At 40.5% G+C, this 19,418-nt stretch overlaps 1 protein-coding gene across 2 annotated transcripts in view; it reads left to right on the top strand.

Annotated features, from left to right (window-relative positions):
- taf5l (TAF5-like RNA polymerase II, p300/CBP-associated factor (PCAF)-associated factor) overlaps window positions 1–11,070 on the top strand; it is a 28,250-nt gene extending 17,180 nt beyond the window's left edge. For both annotated transcript variants that reach the window (XM_020526992.2, XM_020526984.2), the window contains exons 4-5: window positions 2,662–3,386; window positions 9,462–11,070. In XM_020526992.2, coding sequence (XP_020382581.1) covers window positions 2,662–3,386; window positions 9,462–10,253 — 1,517 coding nt within the window. In that variant the 3' untranslated portion in view covers window positions 10,254–11,070. The remainder of the gene's footprint in view (window positions 1–2,661; window positions 3,387–9,461) is intronic.
- The last annotated feature ends 8,348 nt before the right edge of the window (window positions 11,071–19,418 follow it).

Here is a 19,418-nt window from a genome sequence, read left to right as displayed (position 1 = left end):
TTCATCCAGCTCTACACCTTGTTATCTCTGCTAAAAAAAATCATATTGCCTTTGATTGTTTTACTATTTTCTTTAAATCTGTGACCTCTGGTCCTTGACCCTTCTATTAGTGGGAATAGTTGCACATTGTCTACTCTATCTAGCCACCTCATGGTTTTGTTCACCTCCATTAATAATCTCCTCGCAACCTTCTCTTTTTCTCCAATCTGTCCATGCAGTTGTAATCTGTCATCCGTGGGACCGTTTTCATAAATTTTTCTGCACTCTTTTATAAAACTTTCACATGCTTTGTAAGATGTAGTGTTTAGAACTGCACACAACATTTGGATAAGGCCAAATCAGGTTTTATGGAAATTCAGCTTCATTGCATTTGTACTCGGTGCCAGTCTTTATAAAAGTCAAGATCCTATGAGTTTTTCAGCCTGTCCTGGCATCTTCAATGATTACCCCACAAGTCGTTCCATTTCTTGCTCTCTCTCCCAAACCCTTTTCGAAATATTCCTTTTATTTCTCATTACGTCTTCTCATTCTTCCTATCAAAATGTCTCATCTTGTACTTCTCTGCATTAAATTGCATTTGTCGACTACCTGTTCCATCAACCTGTATGTCCAGTTGAAGTTTATTGTTCTCTTCGTCACAGTTAACAATACTTCCAAATGTTGTTCCCTCTGTCAATTTTGAAATTGTGCCCAGTGTACCCAAGTTTTGAGGTCTTTTAGGTAGATCAAGAAAAGCAGCAGTGCTTGTGTCTGCCTTGGGGCACACTGTTGTATACCTTTGTCCAGTCTGAAAAACAATTGTTCACCTACTATCTTTCCCATCCATCAGCCAACCTTGTAGATGCTTTTAATGAATCTGTTTAGACATGTTATATTTGGGGTGGGTGGGACCTGAACCCAGGCCTTCTGGCCCAGAGGTAGAGACATTACCATTGTGCAATAACTTCCTCCAACCAACCTTGTATCCATGTTTGCAACTGTCCCTTTTATTCAATGAGCTTCAACTTTGCTGACAAACCTAATATGAAATACTCTGTCAGATGTCTTTTGCAAGTCTTTCTCCATCAACCGTACTTCCCTGTTCAAATCTCACTATTATCAAACCCAATCAAGTTAGCTAAGCATGTTTTTCCTAGAACAAATGTATGCTGGCTTTCTGTAATGCACTGTTGTTCAAGTGACACGTAAATTTGTCTAGGGTTATTATTTCTAGAAGCTTTCCTAATACAGAGGTTAAACTGACTAATAGTTGCTGGGTTTAGGCTGTTATGGACTAGACCAGACTCCCTCAAAATATTTTAAGAAGGTAGCCTAGACCCTAACTACTACTTATTTTAAAGGCAAATGTGAAGTATATGTTCAAGATGGAATGCGACTGGTCAAACTACTCGATATTCGGCAAAACACTGTAGTTAAAATACAACCAAAGAAAGAGGAATTTGGAATAACAGCTCTATTGGAAAACTTAACCGAATAATAGATACAGTAACTATTACTAATTAACTGTTTCAATATAGCAACATCCCTTAAACACACCCCTTGGCAAAAAAGGAAAATTAGGCACAGGTTCTCGCATGCACCTCTCCAATCTGGGAGGAAAAAACATCAAGAGAAAATTCAGAGTGAGTAGCAGCCAGGAGACATTCACTGAAACTTCAACTCTGTTGAGACCTCAATAGCTTCTGATGCTACTGAGAAACCAAAATCCAGAAATCCTGATCTGTGAGAGCAGGCCACACCCATTCAAGCTGTTAAACAAAAACCCAAGGCCTCCCAAGCTGGTTACGTTACGCCAGACTACTTGGAACCTCTGCCTCGCAATCTCTCTTCAAAAAAAAAAACCAGGACAAAATAACCTGTTAAAAGTTACAGCAACGTCACAGTGCTTGTACCCTTTGTTTTTTGAACAAGGGTATAACATTTGCCACTTTTTAGTTCTCTGACACCACCCCTGTATCAAGGAAGGAGTGGATGATTATGACTAATTTCTTCACAATTTCCACCTTTACCTTCTTTAGCATGTCAGCCAGTTTCAACTGTAAATTTAGTCAACCTTTCTATTAACTCTGCTTTGTTAATTTCTGATCCAGCTATTAACTCAATTACCTTCTCTTTCTCAACGACTTGGGACAGTATCCCTTTCCTTTCCTCAGCCATTATCTCTGCTTCCCTGTATAGGTCCCTTCAAGGTCTCATCAACTCCATCCTTCCTCTCTTACCCTTTATCCTATATATATGCTTATAGAAGACTTTTGAACTTCCTTTTATGTTAATTGCCAGTCTCCTGTCATACACTCTCTCTCTCTCCCTCACTTTTATTTCTATTTTCACTTCTTTCCCACCTAAACTTTGTGTTCAGGCTGGTTATCATGTGTTATCGCAGCCTGATATCTGTCATACACTGTATTTTTTTCTCTATTGCATATTGCCCCGTATCCCCTTCATCACCAGAGTGTTCTAGATTTGGCTTACTCTACTTTTCACCCTTGTGGGAATTTACCTCCACTGTACTGATTCTCCAGTCATGCATTCATTTGTTCTACTCTTCATTTCTGTACTCCCTTGTGCAGAAATTACTACCTTTTGAATATTGGGAAAGATGAGTTCTAGCAAGTGCTGGAAATATATTTACTCACTGCCATGTCTTGCTTCTGGTTCCAGATACTGAATCAAAGTACAGCCAAGAAGTGAAACAATTGCTCTACCCTTTATTTGTCTACCTCCACCTTGATATGGTGCACAGTGGTTTGAAGAGTGCAGCCGACAGTTTCTACAGTCGCTTTCATGGGATGTTCTTACAAAATACGGATCAGAAGGACATCATGGAACAGCTACGGACTACTCTGAATAGCCAGGACATTTATTCAAACTCCAAGCTGCGGAGCCTGACTGAAAACAAATATGTTCTTAGCCTTACTGAAGAAAGTTACAATTATCTCCTCCGCTACCTCCAGAGTGACAACAATAGTGCTTTGTGCAAGGTTCTAGCCTCTCGTGTTCAGCTGGATGTGCAATGTTCTCCACAGACAGGCTATCAGCTGTACAACACTGGGACAATATCTCGCACTGAGGGGGTGGGTTTGGAGCCCTCCGAGCTACCCTCTACCATGTTGCAGAATGAAGCTGCACTGGAAATGTTGCAGGATAGTATAAAACGGGTAAAAGATGGACCTCCCTCTCTCACAACCATTTGTTTCTATGCTTTCTACAACACGGACCAGCTGCTCAATACTGCAGAAATTTCGCCAAACAGCAAATTGCTCAGTGCTGGCTTTGATAACTCTTGTATCAAACTCTGGAGCTTGAGGGCGAAGAAACTCAAATATGGGCCGCAACAGGTCGATGTCTCTCGGATCAACCTTGCCTGTGACATCCTGGATGATGAGGTACGACAGTGTTTGTGCTACCTGCGTTTCGTGGTGATAGGCTAAATCCAGCAGTTAGTATCAAGTTGGACGGGCCTATTGTTTAATATTTTATCACTGGGCAGATCTAAGAATTCAATTTTTATTCTATCTTACTATACAGTCAATAACATGCATGATCTGAATCGTGCAGATTGTATTTTATGTTTCCAAGGGCGACCACTCTGTATAATGTGAATTTCATAAGATTTAATGTATTTAAGGTTTACTATTGCTGATGTTGAGGCTCCAAATTAATTGACGCAATCACTATCACAACTGGTTCTCCACTGACAGGCCTTTTAACCTTTTCTTCCAAATGTAATAATTTTACGTCAACTGCTGTCAATTCCACATGGTTCTGTGTTATAAAACACACAGTATGTGGCTGGTGATCCATTCTATGTGGATTCCTTAACACTATGCATTAAAGCTAGAAGATCTCCATCATTCCTAACTGAGTAATTTGGATGAAGGTCTGCAAGTTGTGATGGATTGGACTGAGTGTGTACTGTGTGCACACTTTTTGTATATGGACAAGTGAATCTGCCGTAGTGGAAAATGGGCCTATTTTACTCCTCTGTTGTCCTGCACTTGTTCTCTAATGTCTCTCATTTCTCCCTTTGCCAACAGTGTTTTTTACTAGTCCTTCTTTTGTCAGTTTTTTTTTCTTGGGTGTTATTTAAGGAAAAAAGGTCTGCAAGTGTAGGCAGTTAAATTATCCTATGGCAGATGTGTGAAAGATGCAGCTCACAGAATGTGGCACCCAGCCACTTTACAACATCCCTCTTTCACACACTTCAGTTCTATCATGTAGTCTTCCCAAAATGCCCTCCATCTAAAGGAGCCCTCCCTCTCTCACCCTGATCCCTTAAACTTCATTTTCTCTATGAACCAGAATTGGCAATCTTACATTATCATGCCAAAGTTTGACTATCAACTGTGCCTCTGTTGCTAACTCTCTGAAAATCAGCAGATTGTTGCTTCAAGCCCTGCTCCAGAGGCATGAGCACACAGTCCTAGGCTGACACTCTAGCGCATTACAGCAGAGGTGCTGTACTGTTGAAGTTGCCATCTTTGTGCAAGATGTTACATTGGTTCTGTTACCTCCCTCTTGGAAATGAAGGATCATATGTCACTGTTGAAAGAGATCCGGGGAGCTCTCCCTGAAGTTGATAGAGAACACAATGAAGCCAGCAGATGGACTGGGATGGCTCACATCGTGCAGCTGCTAACTCTCATTCAGAATTGACAGCTTTCTGTTCTGCACTTGCAGGGCCTTTCTGTCCTTCCCCTGACCTAGGAGAGCAGCCACCATCCTGAGTGAATAGAGGGTAGTTCGTATCAGAAAGTGGGGAAGGAAGAAGAACAATAAATAATGAGGGTACACTTTGGGGGAAATTCAATAAAAGCTTCTGATCCATGGTGAGGAAGGAAACCTGGGAGGTAGGTGAGCAGGATCAGGGCTGTCCTGAGTGAGTCAGTAGCCTGTCATAGTCCAGGAAATGTCAGTGGAAGTAATGTTGGGGAAAGCTGGTGATGAGGTGTAAACATGTTTTGAAGGAGTTCTGTGATGGGCTTTGGGAGCAGGTTAACTAGGGATTCACTGCCTCCTATTTTTATTTTTCTCCCCCCTAATGAAAGAGGGTAAGAGGAAAGTTTTCTCTGGAATAGTCAGATCAATAACTTAAACTTGATTTGCTTATGGCAGCTGGCAATGAAATGTCTTTATTTAAATTGGACATTCCAGTTCCACTTTCATACAAATATCCTAAACAGTTAGCAAATAGACTATTTTAAGTTAAATGAGAGTAGCCATCAATAAAATACCTATTGGATTTGTTATTGGGACAGACCAGTAACCTTTTGTTGAATACGATATTACCTCTGTTCATTCAGAATGACTAACAACAGCAGAAACGCCCATTATTGGGAACGCTTTTGATACTCACTAAAGTCCCCAAGTATATAATATGGTGATCCTCTGCTGCATGAGGATATTTTCTCCTGCATATTCATCATGTCAGTACTTAACTTTGGAATGTACAAGTAAAAGGAAAATTGGAGTAGTGGAATGAAAGCTCAACAGTGATAGTATCAGGGAAAGGAGTGAATATTTTGCTGAATTGAGAGACATGTTGCCAAATCTTTTTATCTTACGTTTGTCCTGATGAGTGTAAGAGGTTTTCGTTCTATCACAATAATATATTCTGCAAGAGGAAAGGAAGCTGATTGTCTATCAGTCGTTGTGCCAGCTAATGTATTCTAATGCAGAAAGCAATGGGGAATTATAGACTTTCCAGTAATTCAAAAGAGGAACAAGGCTTGAACATATTCCATTCGCTTGCAGAGGACAGGTTTCTGGAAATGAATCTACATCCTTCAGAAATCTTCACTGATTAACAATCAATTTAAGATAATGTCATGATTGGTGTACTCCAGATTGGATAGTGCAGGCTGAACAATCGTGGTTTCATGTAAATTGGTGGATGTTTTGCAAGCATGCGCTGGTTCAATGTGGTCTGTATTCTACTTTTTCTGATTGCACTAGGAAAGGTGCACGGGAAATTTGCCAGGATGCAGCCTTGGCTGGAGAATCCTAGCTATGAGAAAAGATTGGAGAGACTGGGATTGTTTTTCTACAGGCAGCAAAAGTTGAGAGGGAACCTGATAGAGGTTTATAAGATGATGAGGGGCATTAATATGGTGGCTAAGTGGCAATTTTTCCATTCATAGAGGTGTCAATAACTAGGGAGTATAGATTTGAGGTAAGAGGTAGAAGGCTAAGAGGAGCAAAGAGATGATTCTTATTTTACTGGTAAGGTGATGGCAGTCTAGAACACCCTACCTAAAAAGGGTGTTTTTGAGTCAGAAAATCTCATGACATTTAAGCACAGTTGAAATGTTCACTTCCATTGCCAGAGCCTTGGGCCAGAAGTTGTAAAAATGGGTTAGACGCAGTCAGAGATTTATTGACTGGCAATGATGTTATAGGTGAAATGGCCACATACTGTGCTGTAAATGTTTAAGTCTATGTAGCCTAACCAAATAACATCTCTTTTATTCGTTCATGGAACATGGGTATCCTTGGCATTTAGTGCCAATTCCAAACTACTTTGGAAAAGGTGTTGGTGAGCTGCCTTCTTGAACTGTTGTAATCCATATTGTCTGCATACATCCACACTGTTAGCTAGAGAGTTCAGGATTTTGACCCAATGACAAAGTATTTTCAATTCAGGATGACGTTTGATATAGAGGGAAGCTTGGACATGATGGTTTTCCCATGCATCCATTGGTTTTTGGTAGAGGGTTGAGAAGTGCCGTCGAAACGGCTTTTGTCAGTTGCTATTTACATCCTGCTGACAATAGACTAAATAGTGAGTGAACTGCCAATCAAGTGAGCTCCTTTGTACTAGGGTTCCAGTCTTGGCCTGCTGACTTGTGGTCACCAGGTGTGGTTTATGTACTAGGCAACAGAGCGGATAGGAGTCTTTGATCTGAATATCAAGTGGAACAAATCAGTGTTATTTCAGAGTCACAGCAGAGTTTGTAGACGTACAAATGTTTGAGAATTGACTCCAAATGAGTGCAGGAGGAGAAGGGACAAGGTGACTTCAACATCTTCTTGTTAAGTCATCCTCCATTTTGTGATGAAGTTGATGTGGAAAAGTGATAAATGTGTCCAAGACTGGAACTATCCCACAGAAGCATGGATTGGGTTATGTGTGATGTGTCTCCTTTTCTTATTATCTGGAATGCTGGCACCTATTGTCTACCCTTGACCTGCTTTGTAGTTTCTGCCTGACTGCAGTGCTGTTTCTTGTTCTGTTCTCTGAATTTGTTGATGCTGGGATCAGTTAGCTGAATTGGCTGGACAGTTGGTTTGCGATGCAGAGTTATGCCAACAGAGTGGGTTCAGTTCTCACACCAGCTGAGGTTACCATGATGGACTGCCCTTCTCAACCGCTTGCCATGCCTGAGGTGTGGTGACCCTCAGGTTAAACCATCGCCAATTGTCTCTGTCTGATGAGAGAGCAGCCTTATGATCTGTTAGGACAACAGTGACTTTACCTTTACCTTTGTTACTGATGCAAACCTTGCATCTTTCAAATCCTTATTTTATATACTTTTCCAGTTTGGCTCTGTGTCACGTTCACTAAAACTCCTTTCTGACCATGTCATTAGTCAGTGGTTACCTAATTATCTTTCCATGATGGCACCTTCAGTCTGGCACAAGCCACAATTTTCATAATTTATTAGCACTCGAGATATATCATTGACTTTCAGTAGCCTCCAGATTCACGCTTCCTTGACTCTATAAATTCCTTCACAAAGCCCAAGACAGAACGTCAGATCTTGACCTGGCATGCCCTACGGCTATTTATTAATAGTGAGCACTTAAGGGGATATGCATTGGTGTGGATTTAGTTTATTGACCATAAAGAGAATATTTATGGTATTTACTGATTAAGAAGCTAACAGCTTCTCTTGGGTTGCCCAGAGTTTAACAACTTCTAAACAAAGATCTTTACACGGACAGAATTCCCTTTTCATCATTTCTCAACATATCAAGACTTTGTACAGAACTTTTAACTAACTCAGCTGAACTTATCCAACATGTTTTGTGGGAAAAAGTGCAGAATGCAGGGTTAACATATACACTCAGAGATATGGCAATTAAATTTTAATATTTCTTTGAAATGATTTAAGAATCTAAAGGTCTTAACTAAAACTGAGAGGAGAGTTAGATTTAAATGTCTCAGGGTCAGTATCTTTTTTTGTCAAGAGTAATTTCCTTTACTTCCCTTCTCTGCAGATGCTTCCTGACATGCTGCGTACATACAATATTTTGTCTGTATTGCAAATTTCCCATGCATTATTTGTGGCTGTAGAATCTACTGGTAAAAATATGAAAGTACTGCAGTTAGCTCTCCTCAAGATTGTGGCTTCGATGGGGGGAAAAGCAGCATAAATGGAGTCAGTGTGCCTAAGTCTCTCTGAAGATCAGTGCATAACTGTCTGATTATGATGTTAGGGGGTTACCAAGCATGTTAGAAGCATTTTCTATTTGAGGCACAATGCAAATTGTGTGTACTGTATGTTGCATTTTATACACTGCCCATACATGATAATGTCCAGATATGTTCCATCACCTTCAGGCATGAGTCTTCTGTTATATCCCATGTCTTCTTACAAGAATGCACAGTTCATCCAGAGCTATTACTCCACATCCCTTTTAAATATTTTTCAGAGGTTTGAGTCCCATGTACAGGTTACTAACCCAACCATTTTGTGGAGGTTGGTACAGAAGAATGACAAGGCTTTATTTTAAAATACATATTTACTAGTTATGGAAATGTTGAATAGATTTATTTTAATCGATCAATAAATTAACATAATAGCACCTTTACAATCGGAGGTAGCAGCATTGGTGAAGGGTTCCTGTGTCTCAAGTAGCCCCTGCCTTACCAGGTACCATTTGGCTGCAAACAATCTGGCCTCCATAGCTGGGGACTCGCTATTATCGCTCTGTAGTTGGTACTTTCAGAAGCTCCCTGTTGCATGGACTGCACCAGCTGTGTGTTCAGGTATTTATTCTGTGATGTATACAGGCATTGTAACAGTCTGATATGCATGATTGGCACTATGCTGCTTTCCTACAGCATTAAAACATTGTTTTTATAAAAGCGCAGCTCCCAAGCCAGTTATGACCAATTTTCAAAGATAGTTTACAGAAGGAGAGACATTTATTGCCTCCTTGCTTTCATTCATGCCCATTGGAAGCTGATTGAGGAAAGACACTTGTGTGCCTCATGTCCTGAATCCTCAGCTGATCTGCAGGAGAGCAAAAGCAGAGGAGACTATAAATATGAGTGACCTTTACATTGCACTTGTTTTGCCATCACGCTGTCGAGTGGAATGAGATGTGTAAAATTCTTCAGTGGAGCATATTTAAAAAGAACATCCTTACTACTTTACATGCTTCATTGAAATTTACTGTTATTTATATCCACTGTTATTTATTGCTTTTGGATTTTTTTTTTCCCCCTAATGTAGGTAGAAGATGATGTGGGCAGTGAAATGAAAATCCTAAGAGGACATTGTGGGCCGGTGTATGGCACCAAATTCCTCTCTGATAATTCGGGACTTCTGTCTTGTTCAGAAGACACAACAGTCCGTTACTGGGATTTGTGCAGTTTCAAGAACACTGGTTTGTATCAAGGACATGCTTATCCCATCTGGGACATCGATATTAGTCCCTTGAGCCTTTACTTTGTGACTGGGTCACATGATCGAACAGCAAGACTTTGGGCACTTGACAGAACATACCCTCTACGCATTTACGCGGGCCACCTAGCAGATGTAGACTGTGTTAAGTTCCACCCAAATTCTAATTACATAGCTACAGGCTCAATAGATAAAACTGTGCGGCTCTGGAGTACACAGCAAGGGAATACTGTCCGCCTCTTCACAGGACATCGGGGACCTGTGTTAGCATTAGCTTTCTCTCCTAATGGAAAGTACTTGGCTTCAGCGGGTGAAGATCAGCGATTAAAGTTATGGGACCTTGCGTCGGGTACTTTATTCAAAGAACTGAGAGGGCATACTGACAATATAACTAATCTTGCATTTAGTCCCGACAGCAGTTTGATAGTTTCTGCATCTGTGGATAATTCAGTCCGTGTATGGGATATTCGTAACACTTATTCTAATTCACTGGTGGATGGTTCCTCCAGTGAGCTGGTGGGTGTATACATGGGACAGACCAGTAACCTTTTGAGCGTGCAGTTCATGGCATGCAATCTGGTATTGGTTACTGGTGTTGCACAAGAGAAAAAGGAACAATAAGTGTACAAGAACAATTCCTTCTGTTTAATTAGAAGCTCCTGGATAAGTAAGTCATTAAGAGGACCAGATGTGTCGTGAATGTACCCGGCCAGCTTGCTTTGGAAAGACGTTTTGAGATTGTACCTCACTGGCTTGCTTTGATCTCGTCTTGCAGCTAAATACACCATCTGTTGCACGATCTTCCCTGTATTTACATAGGAAAGAGTGATCCTATGATTCACACCTGGACTGATGTTAGTGGTTCTTTCCTTGCCAAGCCTTGGACATCTTCTTATCGCTCCATTTGCAGTCCTATGCAAATTCACAAATTGCAAAAGTTCTGGTCAGCATGTGAGGTTAAGACGCATGCTTGCACCATTCATATTGTCATGACTTTCAGAACATCAACCAGACATTGTTCTAACGTTAGCTGCCATTTGTCCAGCTGTAAAATGAATTATACCACTTGTACACAGTCAGCCAAAAGGTGACTGGAATGATTTTGCTGTAATTTATTTAGTCTGATCTTGTGTTGGCAGAACAAACAAAATCCTGGTTGAAATTTAAGTTCTAGCCCAGATGTTTAATTGTACAATTTTCTGGCAAATACATTTGTACGACAGGTATTGATTATGTTTCATCTGTAGAGTGGTGTACTCAATATCATGAAAAGAACATGAGGTTTTGAAAAGTACTTCAAGATGCAGCCGCAAGCCTTTAGAACACAACATGAACCTTCTGCTTTCCATCTCCTGAAAAGTATTCAATATACATTTTTGTTAAATTGCATATTAAACTGTTTCGCACAATCAAATAAATCTGGTTCCTGCTCTCCAAATCCAGTTTGTAGTTTCTGAATGCAATGTCAATTGCTAGTTTTTTTTTAAACCAGTGATCAAGATGTTGTGTTTGGAAGTAACATTGAAATGAAGATAAACTTTCATTTGTATATTTACGTATGTGGCTTTGACGTGTGTATCAACACACAAATGGAATCTTAAGTAAAGCATAGTTGCATATGAATAGGAGTAGGCCACTTGACCCTTTGAGCCTGCTCAATAAGATCATGGTTGATTTGATTATACCACATTCCTGCATACCTACGGTAACCTTTCATCCCCTTGATAATCAAGAATCTATCTGCCTCTGCCTTGTATATATTCAAACTCTGCTTCTACTGTCTTCTTTGAGGAAGAGCATTCCAATGACTCAGGAGCCTGTGTGAGGGAGCATTCTACTTTATCTTTGTCGTAAATGGGCGACCCGTTATTTTGAAACAATGACCTCTGGTTCTAGGTTCTCCCAGAAGAGAAAACATTGATCCCACAGGCATACTATCAAGATCTCTCTCAGGATCCTTGTACGTTTCTGCTTCATTGAATACAAAACCAAGCCTGTCCTACCTTTTCTTCAAGACAACTTATCCATTCCAGCTATTTGTCAATTGTACCTTCTCTGAACTGCTTGCAATTCATTTACATCCATCTTTAAGTAAGGAGACCGATACTATACACAGTACTCCAATTGCTGTGTGTAACTGAAGCGTACCATCCATTTGTATTCAATTCTCTATTGCAATAAATTATAACATTCTAGTAGCTTTCCTAATTACTTGCTGCATTTTGTGCACAAGAGCACCTGGATTACTCTGCATCTGAGTCCCGTAGTCCTTCACCGTTTGAATAATGTTACTTTTTTATTCTCCTTGTCAAAATATACATTTTTTCCACATTGTACTCCATTTGCCAGATCTTTATCCACTCACTTATCCCATACAGTATCCTTATGTTCTCAGATCCTTATGTCCTCTTCACAACTTACTTTTCTACTTATCTTGGTGTCAACAGCAACAATATCTTTGGTCCCTTTATCAAAGCCATTTATATAAACTGTTAAAAAGTTGAGGCCTCAGCACTGATCCCTGTGGCACACCACTAGTTCCATCTTGCCAACCAGAAAATGGCCCATTGTTCTGTGATGTTTCTGTCAGTTAACCAATTTTCTATCAATGCCAATATGTTACCCCTGAGCCATGAGCTTTAGTTTTCCTCAATAACATCTAATGTAGTACCTGAGGTGCCTTCTGGAAATTTTAAGTACAGTATATTCACCAGTTCCCCTTTATCCACAGCACATTCCTATTTCAACAACCTCCAATAAATCTGATTTTTCCATTTCACAAAACCATGTAGACCCTGTCTGATTACGGTGATTCTATTTTAAAGAGCCTTGGTTCATCTTGACTGATTACTGTGAACCTTTCTTTTAAAGGGTCCTGCTATAATATGTTTCACAGTAACTTCTAATATTTTCCCTATTACAGATGTTGAGCTAACTGGCCCTGTAGGTATCTGCTTTGTTGTTCTCCCTTTTTGAATAAAGGTATTATATTAGCAATTTCCAAATCAAATGGAACTTTCTCCAAATGGAGTGAATTTTGGCAAATTGAAACTAACATATCAAATATCTTGCTAGCCAGTACCTTTTAAGACTGCAGGATGAAACCTGATGATACCTGGAAATTTGTCAGCCCACAGCTCCAATAGTTTGCTTAGTGGACCACTTAACTGGTGATTGTAATTTTCTTGTTCCTTCCTCCTTCCCAGTTCCTGATTTACAACGTTTCCTGGGATGTTACTTGAATTATGTAAAGTCAAGATTGTTGCAAATACCTGTCTAATTCATCTGCTATCTCTTTATTTTCCCTTATTAATTCCATAGACACACTTTGTAAACTGCTTTGCTTTTTTTAAGTAGTTACTTCAGGTGGCACAGTGGTTAGCAGTGCTGCCTCACAGCACCAGGGACCCGGGTTTGATTCCAGCCTCGGGCAACTGTGTGGAGTTTATACGGATATTCTCACTGTGTCTGTGTGGGTTTCCTCCCACAGTCCAAAGATGGGCAGATTAGGTGGATTGGTCATGCAAAATAGTGCACAGTGTCCAGGGATGTGCAGGCTAGGTGGATTATGGGAAATGCAGGGTTACAGGGATAGGGTCGGAGAGCAGAATAGGTCTGGGTGGGATGTTCCTCGGAGAGTTGGTGTGGACTCTATGGGCCAAGTGGCCTGCTCCTGCAAATGCTAGCAATGTTGGCATCCCCTGAAAGAATAAAGAAACATAGTTTACATGTCAAGGCTGGATTTCCAGATGGGCAAAGTTGATGGGAGGTGTATAGAAATGTAACTTTTTTTTTAAAACATGATAAAATTTAAACGTAATAAATAACATAATCAGGTCTAAAAAACATCTCAAAACATATGCAACCTCTGTTAAACAGTATGCCTAAGAAATTGCACCAGAATTACTTGGAAGATTTCTTATTCTGTAGCCTAACGTGCATGCTTTATCAGACGTCTTTGGAAATCTAAGTATGTGACAGGTTCCTATATCTATCCTGCCTGTTACCTCTTTGAAGAATTCTAATAAATTTGTAGGCTATGATTTTCCTCATTGTGAAGCTATGTTGACTCTACTTGATTATACTATGAATTTCTAAATGCTCTGTTACTAAATCCACTACTTAACTCAAAACCCATTTAATTTTAATTATTGGCCTGCTTTTTCTTGTGTGAGACAAAAATTAAGTTCTACTTTAATTAAGTTGCTTTTTCTATAGATGCTGCCAGACAGAATTTTATGGTGCAAAATGTAGCTGTAAGTTGAGTAATAATACCATACGGTGAAAGTAATCTGTTGATATTTTCTTCTGTCAGTTTGGATGGACCTGCCTACTATAGGGTAAAACCACTGACTTACAATTGGTCACATTATTTTTAAAAAGTAGTCTGGAGAGATGCAATGCTAATAGTTACATAAAAATAATGGAGGAAAGAAGGACCTGCCTTGTGATCACTTGATGGCCCTAAACTGTGTACAGCCATTTAACTGGCGTTGAAGTTAAGAGTGTGCTGGCCACACTGTCTGGCAGCATCTGTGGATAGAGCAAACAGCTAGTGTTTCAGGTCTATGACTATTCTGATTAAAGGTTAAAGACTTGAAATGTCTGCATCTGGAGTACTCTGCACTGTATTGATCCCCTTATTTAGAAAATTTGGAAGCAGTTTCTTGGATGAATACTGGGAATACGGGAGTTGTTTTCTGAGGAAAGATAGGTTCAGATTTTATCTCCTTCAATTTAGAAGAATAAGAAGATTGATTGAAACGTGCAAGATCTTGATAGGGTAGACATGGAGAGGGTGTATCCTCAGTGGGAGAATCTGGAATGAGGGGTCACTATTTTTAAAAAAAAAATCAGGGTTTGCTCATTTAAAATAATGAAGTGACTTGTTTTCTGAGGCATATTAGTCTTTGGAACTCTCTCTTCCTGAAAAGGTGGTGGAAGCAGAGTCCTTGGATTTTTACAAAGCAGAGATAGATAAATTCTTGTTAAACAAGGGTCTTATCGGGTAGGTGGGTGTGTGTATTTGAGGTTACAATCACATCAGGCATGATCTTATTGAATGGCATAGCAGACTGGAGTGTCTGTATGGTCTACTTTCTGCTCCTGATTAATATGTTCACATGTTAACCCGGTTTCTCTTCTCTCAGATACTGCAAAAGCTGCTGAAAATTTTCAACTTTTTTTTTTCATTTAGATATCCAACCCTGAGCTATTTTACGATATTACAAAGCGTGGTTGGACGTTGTCGTGATGTAGGAAATGTCAGCAGCCAGTTTGCACACAGCAAGCTCCCACGAGCAACAATGTGGTGCTAATCAGAATATCTTTTTTTTTTGTAAAGTTATTTGAAAAATTCATTCATTGGCAGTCTCTCGCAGATGAGGATGACTCTTCCACTATCAGGTTGATAGTCCATAGGTGACGGTACAGACCAATGGGGCTACCTCAGGCTGTCTCACGTTTGGGGCAGAAGGCAGTCGTGATAAGGGAAGGGTGGGGCAGTGATGTGGCAACGCGATCCTTTTCCTGTTTTCACCTAGCTTCTGTTTTTTCCTGATGGCCCATCTCAAGGTGCTCAACACCCTCCTGGATGCTCCTCTTTTTGAAGAATAAATATTAGCTGAGACACCAAAGATAATTGGCCTACTCTTCTTCCATATAGTGCCATAGGATTTTTTTTTTAACATCGATCTGAAAGAGAGCACGGGACTCAGGTTTTAAATCACATCCCAAAGACACAATCTTTGAGATTAAAATATGTAATTGCAAGGATTAAGCTTGAGACAGTTATCCTTTTTTGCATTAGGTTTTCACCAACAGTATCATCTTTGCTGCACATTGCATGATATGGATTCCTAAAAGCATCTTGAACAAATGTCACTTGTGTCTCTACAGTAGGTTTTGGGATTACAGCCCATTCCAGAGACAGGAACAGATAGCCGAGCTGACTCCAGTTTATGACCATGAGTGTGTTGCATTGTTTAAAATGTCAGACATGTTATTACAAGGAGAAATGGATGTAAGTTCCTGTGGTACTCTTTGAAAGAGAAGTCAGGGTGTTATCACCAATTTCAAAACACACAGTTCTGAGGAAGGGTCACCGGACCTGAAACGTTAACTCTCTTTTTCCCTTCACAGATACTGCCAGATCTCCTGAGCTTCTCCAGCAACTTTGTTTTTGTTCCTGATTTACAGCATCCGCAGTTCTTTCGATTTTTATTTTGTTATCAGGACGAGATTTCTGAGGCGAGAATACAGGAAGTTAGGCAGGAATTTAAAAAGGAGGTCCTCGGTAGTAGTAATATGTGGATTACTTCTGGTCCCACAAGTTAGTGAAGGCAGGAATAGGAGGATAGAGCAGATGGATGAATGTGTGGCTGAGGAGCTGGTGCAGGGTAGAAGGATTCACATTTTTGGATCATTGGAATCTCTTCTGGGGTAGAAGTGAGCTGTGTAAGAAGCTGTGCACCTGAATAAGAAGGGGACTAATATACTGGAGGGGAGATTTGCGAGAACTGCTCAGGAGGATTTAAACAACTTAAACAGAAAGAAACTAACAGTAGCATGCTATCTAAATGATTGACTCTTGTTTCAAACCATTAAGTGTATCTCCCTGATTGGCCAGAACTATAGAAAACCACCCAAAAAGTATAAAGATAGAGTTCACCCGCAAATCGCTCTCTTGGAACCACTCTCGGAATCTCTGGAATTGTCTGAGGCCTTCGAGGAGACCGACATGACAAGAGGCAGAGACCAGCTGACCATCCAGAGAGAGAGAGAGGGAGAGAAAGCAGTTTCACAGACCCAGAGACAGAGACACAGAGAGAGCAACTGCGTAAATCGACAAGAGACTTGGGAAGTGTTGTAACCTTAAGGGGCCAAATACCATTAGAAATAGTTTGTTTAGTATTTAAGATTATTGTAATTTTGTACCTAATAAAGAAATGTTTTGCTTTGGTACCGGTTTGAATTCATATTGACCTGACTGTTTTGGTATTGTGGGACACCTGGGCAAATTCATTCATAACATTCTGGTTGGAGTTGTCTATAACTTGTTTAGAGAGGAACACGACAACCCTGCTCTTTTCCATAACTATTTATTTTTAAACTTTGCACCTTCTCTAGTAGGTACATCATGAATAAGAAAATTTCCTTGTACGCACTTAACAAATTCCTCTCCATACAAGACTTTAACGCCGTAGCAGTACCAGTCTATGTTTGGAAAATTAAAATTCTCTACCATTACACCCCTCTTAGACAGATAACTGAGATCTCCTTATGTGCTTAATGTGGGAGGTGGGGGTGGGCCTGGGACCCAGGGAGATAGTGAGGAAAGAGACCAGTGTGAGGTTGATTGTAGTTGGGAAAAGGAATAAGTCAAACAGTCCGGGCAGGCAGGAATAAAGCAGAGAATGGCGTAGGACTCATAAATTAAACTGCATTTATTTCAATGCGAGAGGCCTGATATGGAAGGCAGATGAACTCGGCATTTTTGGGAACATGGGACTGGGATATCAAACCAATTACAGAGACGTGGCTCAGGGATAGACAGGACTAGCAGCTTAATGTTCCAGGGTATAGATGCTATAGGAAAGATAGAAAGGGGACCAAGAGAGAAGGAAGAAATGGTGTTTTTGATTAGGGATAACATTACATCTGTACTTAGGGAGGATTTTCTAGGAATACGTCCAGGGAAATTATTTGGATGGAACTGAGAAATAAGAAAGGGACGATCACCTTATTGGAATTGTACAACAGAACCCCCTCCAATAATCAGTGGGAAATTGAGAAACAAATTTGTAAGGAGATTTCAGTTATGGTAGGAGATTTTAATTTTCCAAACGTTGACTGGGACTGCCATAGTATAAAGGGCTTGGATGGAGAGGAAGTTGTTAAGTGTGCACAAAAAATTCTGTCATTCAGTCTGTGGATGTACCCATTAGAAAAGGTGCAAAACGTGACCTACTCTTGGGAAATAAGGCAGGGCAGGAGACTGAGGTGTCAGTGGGGGAGCACTTTGGAGCCAGTGACCATAATTCTGTTAGTTTTAAAACATTGATGGAAAAGAATAGACTGAATCTAGAAGTTAAAGTTCTAAATTGGAGGAAGGCCAATTTTGACGGTATTAGGCAAGAACTTTCAGATGTTGATTGGGGACGGATATTCACATTTAAAGGGACATCTTGAAAATGGGAAGCTTTCAAAAATGAGATAACGAGAGTCCAGAGACCATGTATTCTTGTTAGGGTGAAGGGAAAGGCTGGTAGGTGTGGGGAATGGCTGGATGACTAAAGAAATTGAGGTTTTGGTCAAGAGAAAGAAAGAAGCATATGGACAGTTATAGACATCAGATATGGAGTGAATCCCTAGAAGGGTATAAAGGCAGTAGGAGTATATTAAAGAGGGAAATCAGAAGGGCAAAAAGGGGACATGAGATAGCTTTGGCAAATAGGGTTAAGGAGAATCCAAAGGGATTCTATAAACATATTAAGGACAAAAGGGTAGCTAGGGAGAGAATAGACCCTTAAAGATCAGTAAGGCCACCTATGTGTGGGACTGCAGGAAATGGGGGAGATACTAAATGAGTATTTTGCATCAGTGTTTACAGTGGAGAAGGATTTGGAAGATAGAGAACGTGGGGAAATAAATAACAACATCTTGAAAAATGCCCATATTACAGAGGAGGAGGAGGAGGTGCTGAATGTCTTAAAATGTATAAAGGTGGATAAATCCCTGGGACCTGATCAGGCGTACCCTAGAACTCTGTGGGAAGTGAGGGAAGTGATCGCTGGGCCCCTTGCTGAGATATTTGTATCATCGATAGCCACAGGTGAGGTGCCGGAAGACTGGAGGTTGGTTAACGTGGTGACACTATTTAAGAAAGGTGGTAAGGAATAGCTAAGGAATTATGACCGGTGAGCCTGGCAACAGTGGTGGGCAAGTTGTTGGAGGGAATCCTGAGGGACAGGATTTACATGTATTTGGAAAGGGAAGGACTGATTGGGATGGTCACCATGCTTTGTGTGCGGGGAATTGTGTCTCACTGACTTCATTGAGTTTTTTGAAGAAGTAATGAAGAGGATTGATGAGGGCAGGGCGGTGAATGTGATCGATATGGACCTCAGTAAGGCATTCAGCAAGGTTCCTCATGGTAAATTGGTTAGCAAGGTTAGATCACATGGAATGCAGTGAGAACTAGGCATTTGGATACAGAACTGGCTCAAAGAAAGAAGACCGAGGGTGCTGGTGGAGGGTTGTTTTTCAGACTGGAGGCCTGTGACTAGCGTGTGCCACAAGGATTGGTGCTGGGTCCACTGCATTTTGTCAATTATATAAATGATTTGGATGTGAACATAGGAGGTATGGTTAGTACATTTGCAGATGACACTAAAATTGGAGGTGGAGAGAACAGCGAAGAACATTACCTCAGAGTACAATGGGATCTCTGATCAGATGGGCCGATGGGCCAATGGGCTGAGGAGTGGGAGATGGACTTTAATTTAGATAAATGTGAGGTGCTGCATTTTGGAAAGACAAATCAGGTTAGTTCTTAAACACTTAATGGTAAGTACCTGGGGAGTGTTGCTGAACAAAGACAGCTTGGAATGCAGGTGCATAATTCATTGAAAGTGGAATTGCAGGTAGATAGGTTAGTGAAGAAGGTGTTTGGTATGCTTGTCTTTAATGGTCAGTGCATTGAGTAAAGGAGTTGAGAGGTCATGTTGCAGCTGTACAGGACATCGATTAGGCCATTTTTGGGGTATTCTGATCACCCTGCTGTAG

Source organism: Rhincodon typus, chromosome 9 (assembly GCF_021869965.1).
Source record: "Rhincodon typus isolate 14 chromosome 9, sRhiTyp1.1, whole genome shotgun sequence".
In the NCBI taxonomy this organism is placed as follows: domain Eukaryota; kingdom Metazoa; phylum Chordata; class Chondrichthyes; order Orectolobiformes; family Rhincodontidae; genus Rhincodon; species Rhincodon typus.
The sequence above is the reverse complement of the archived record's forward strand: the minus strand, read 5'-3'. Positions and strand labels throughout refer to the sequence as shown.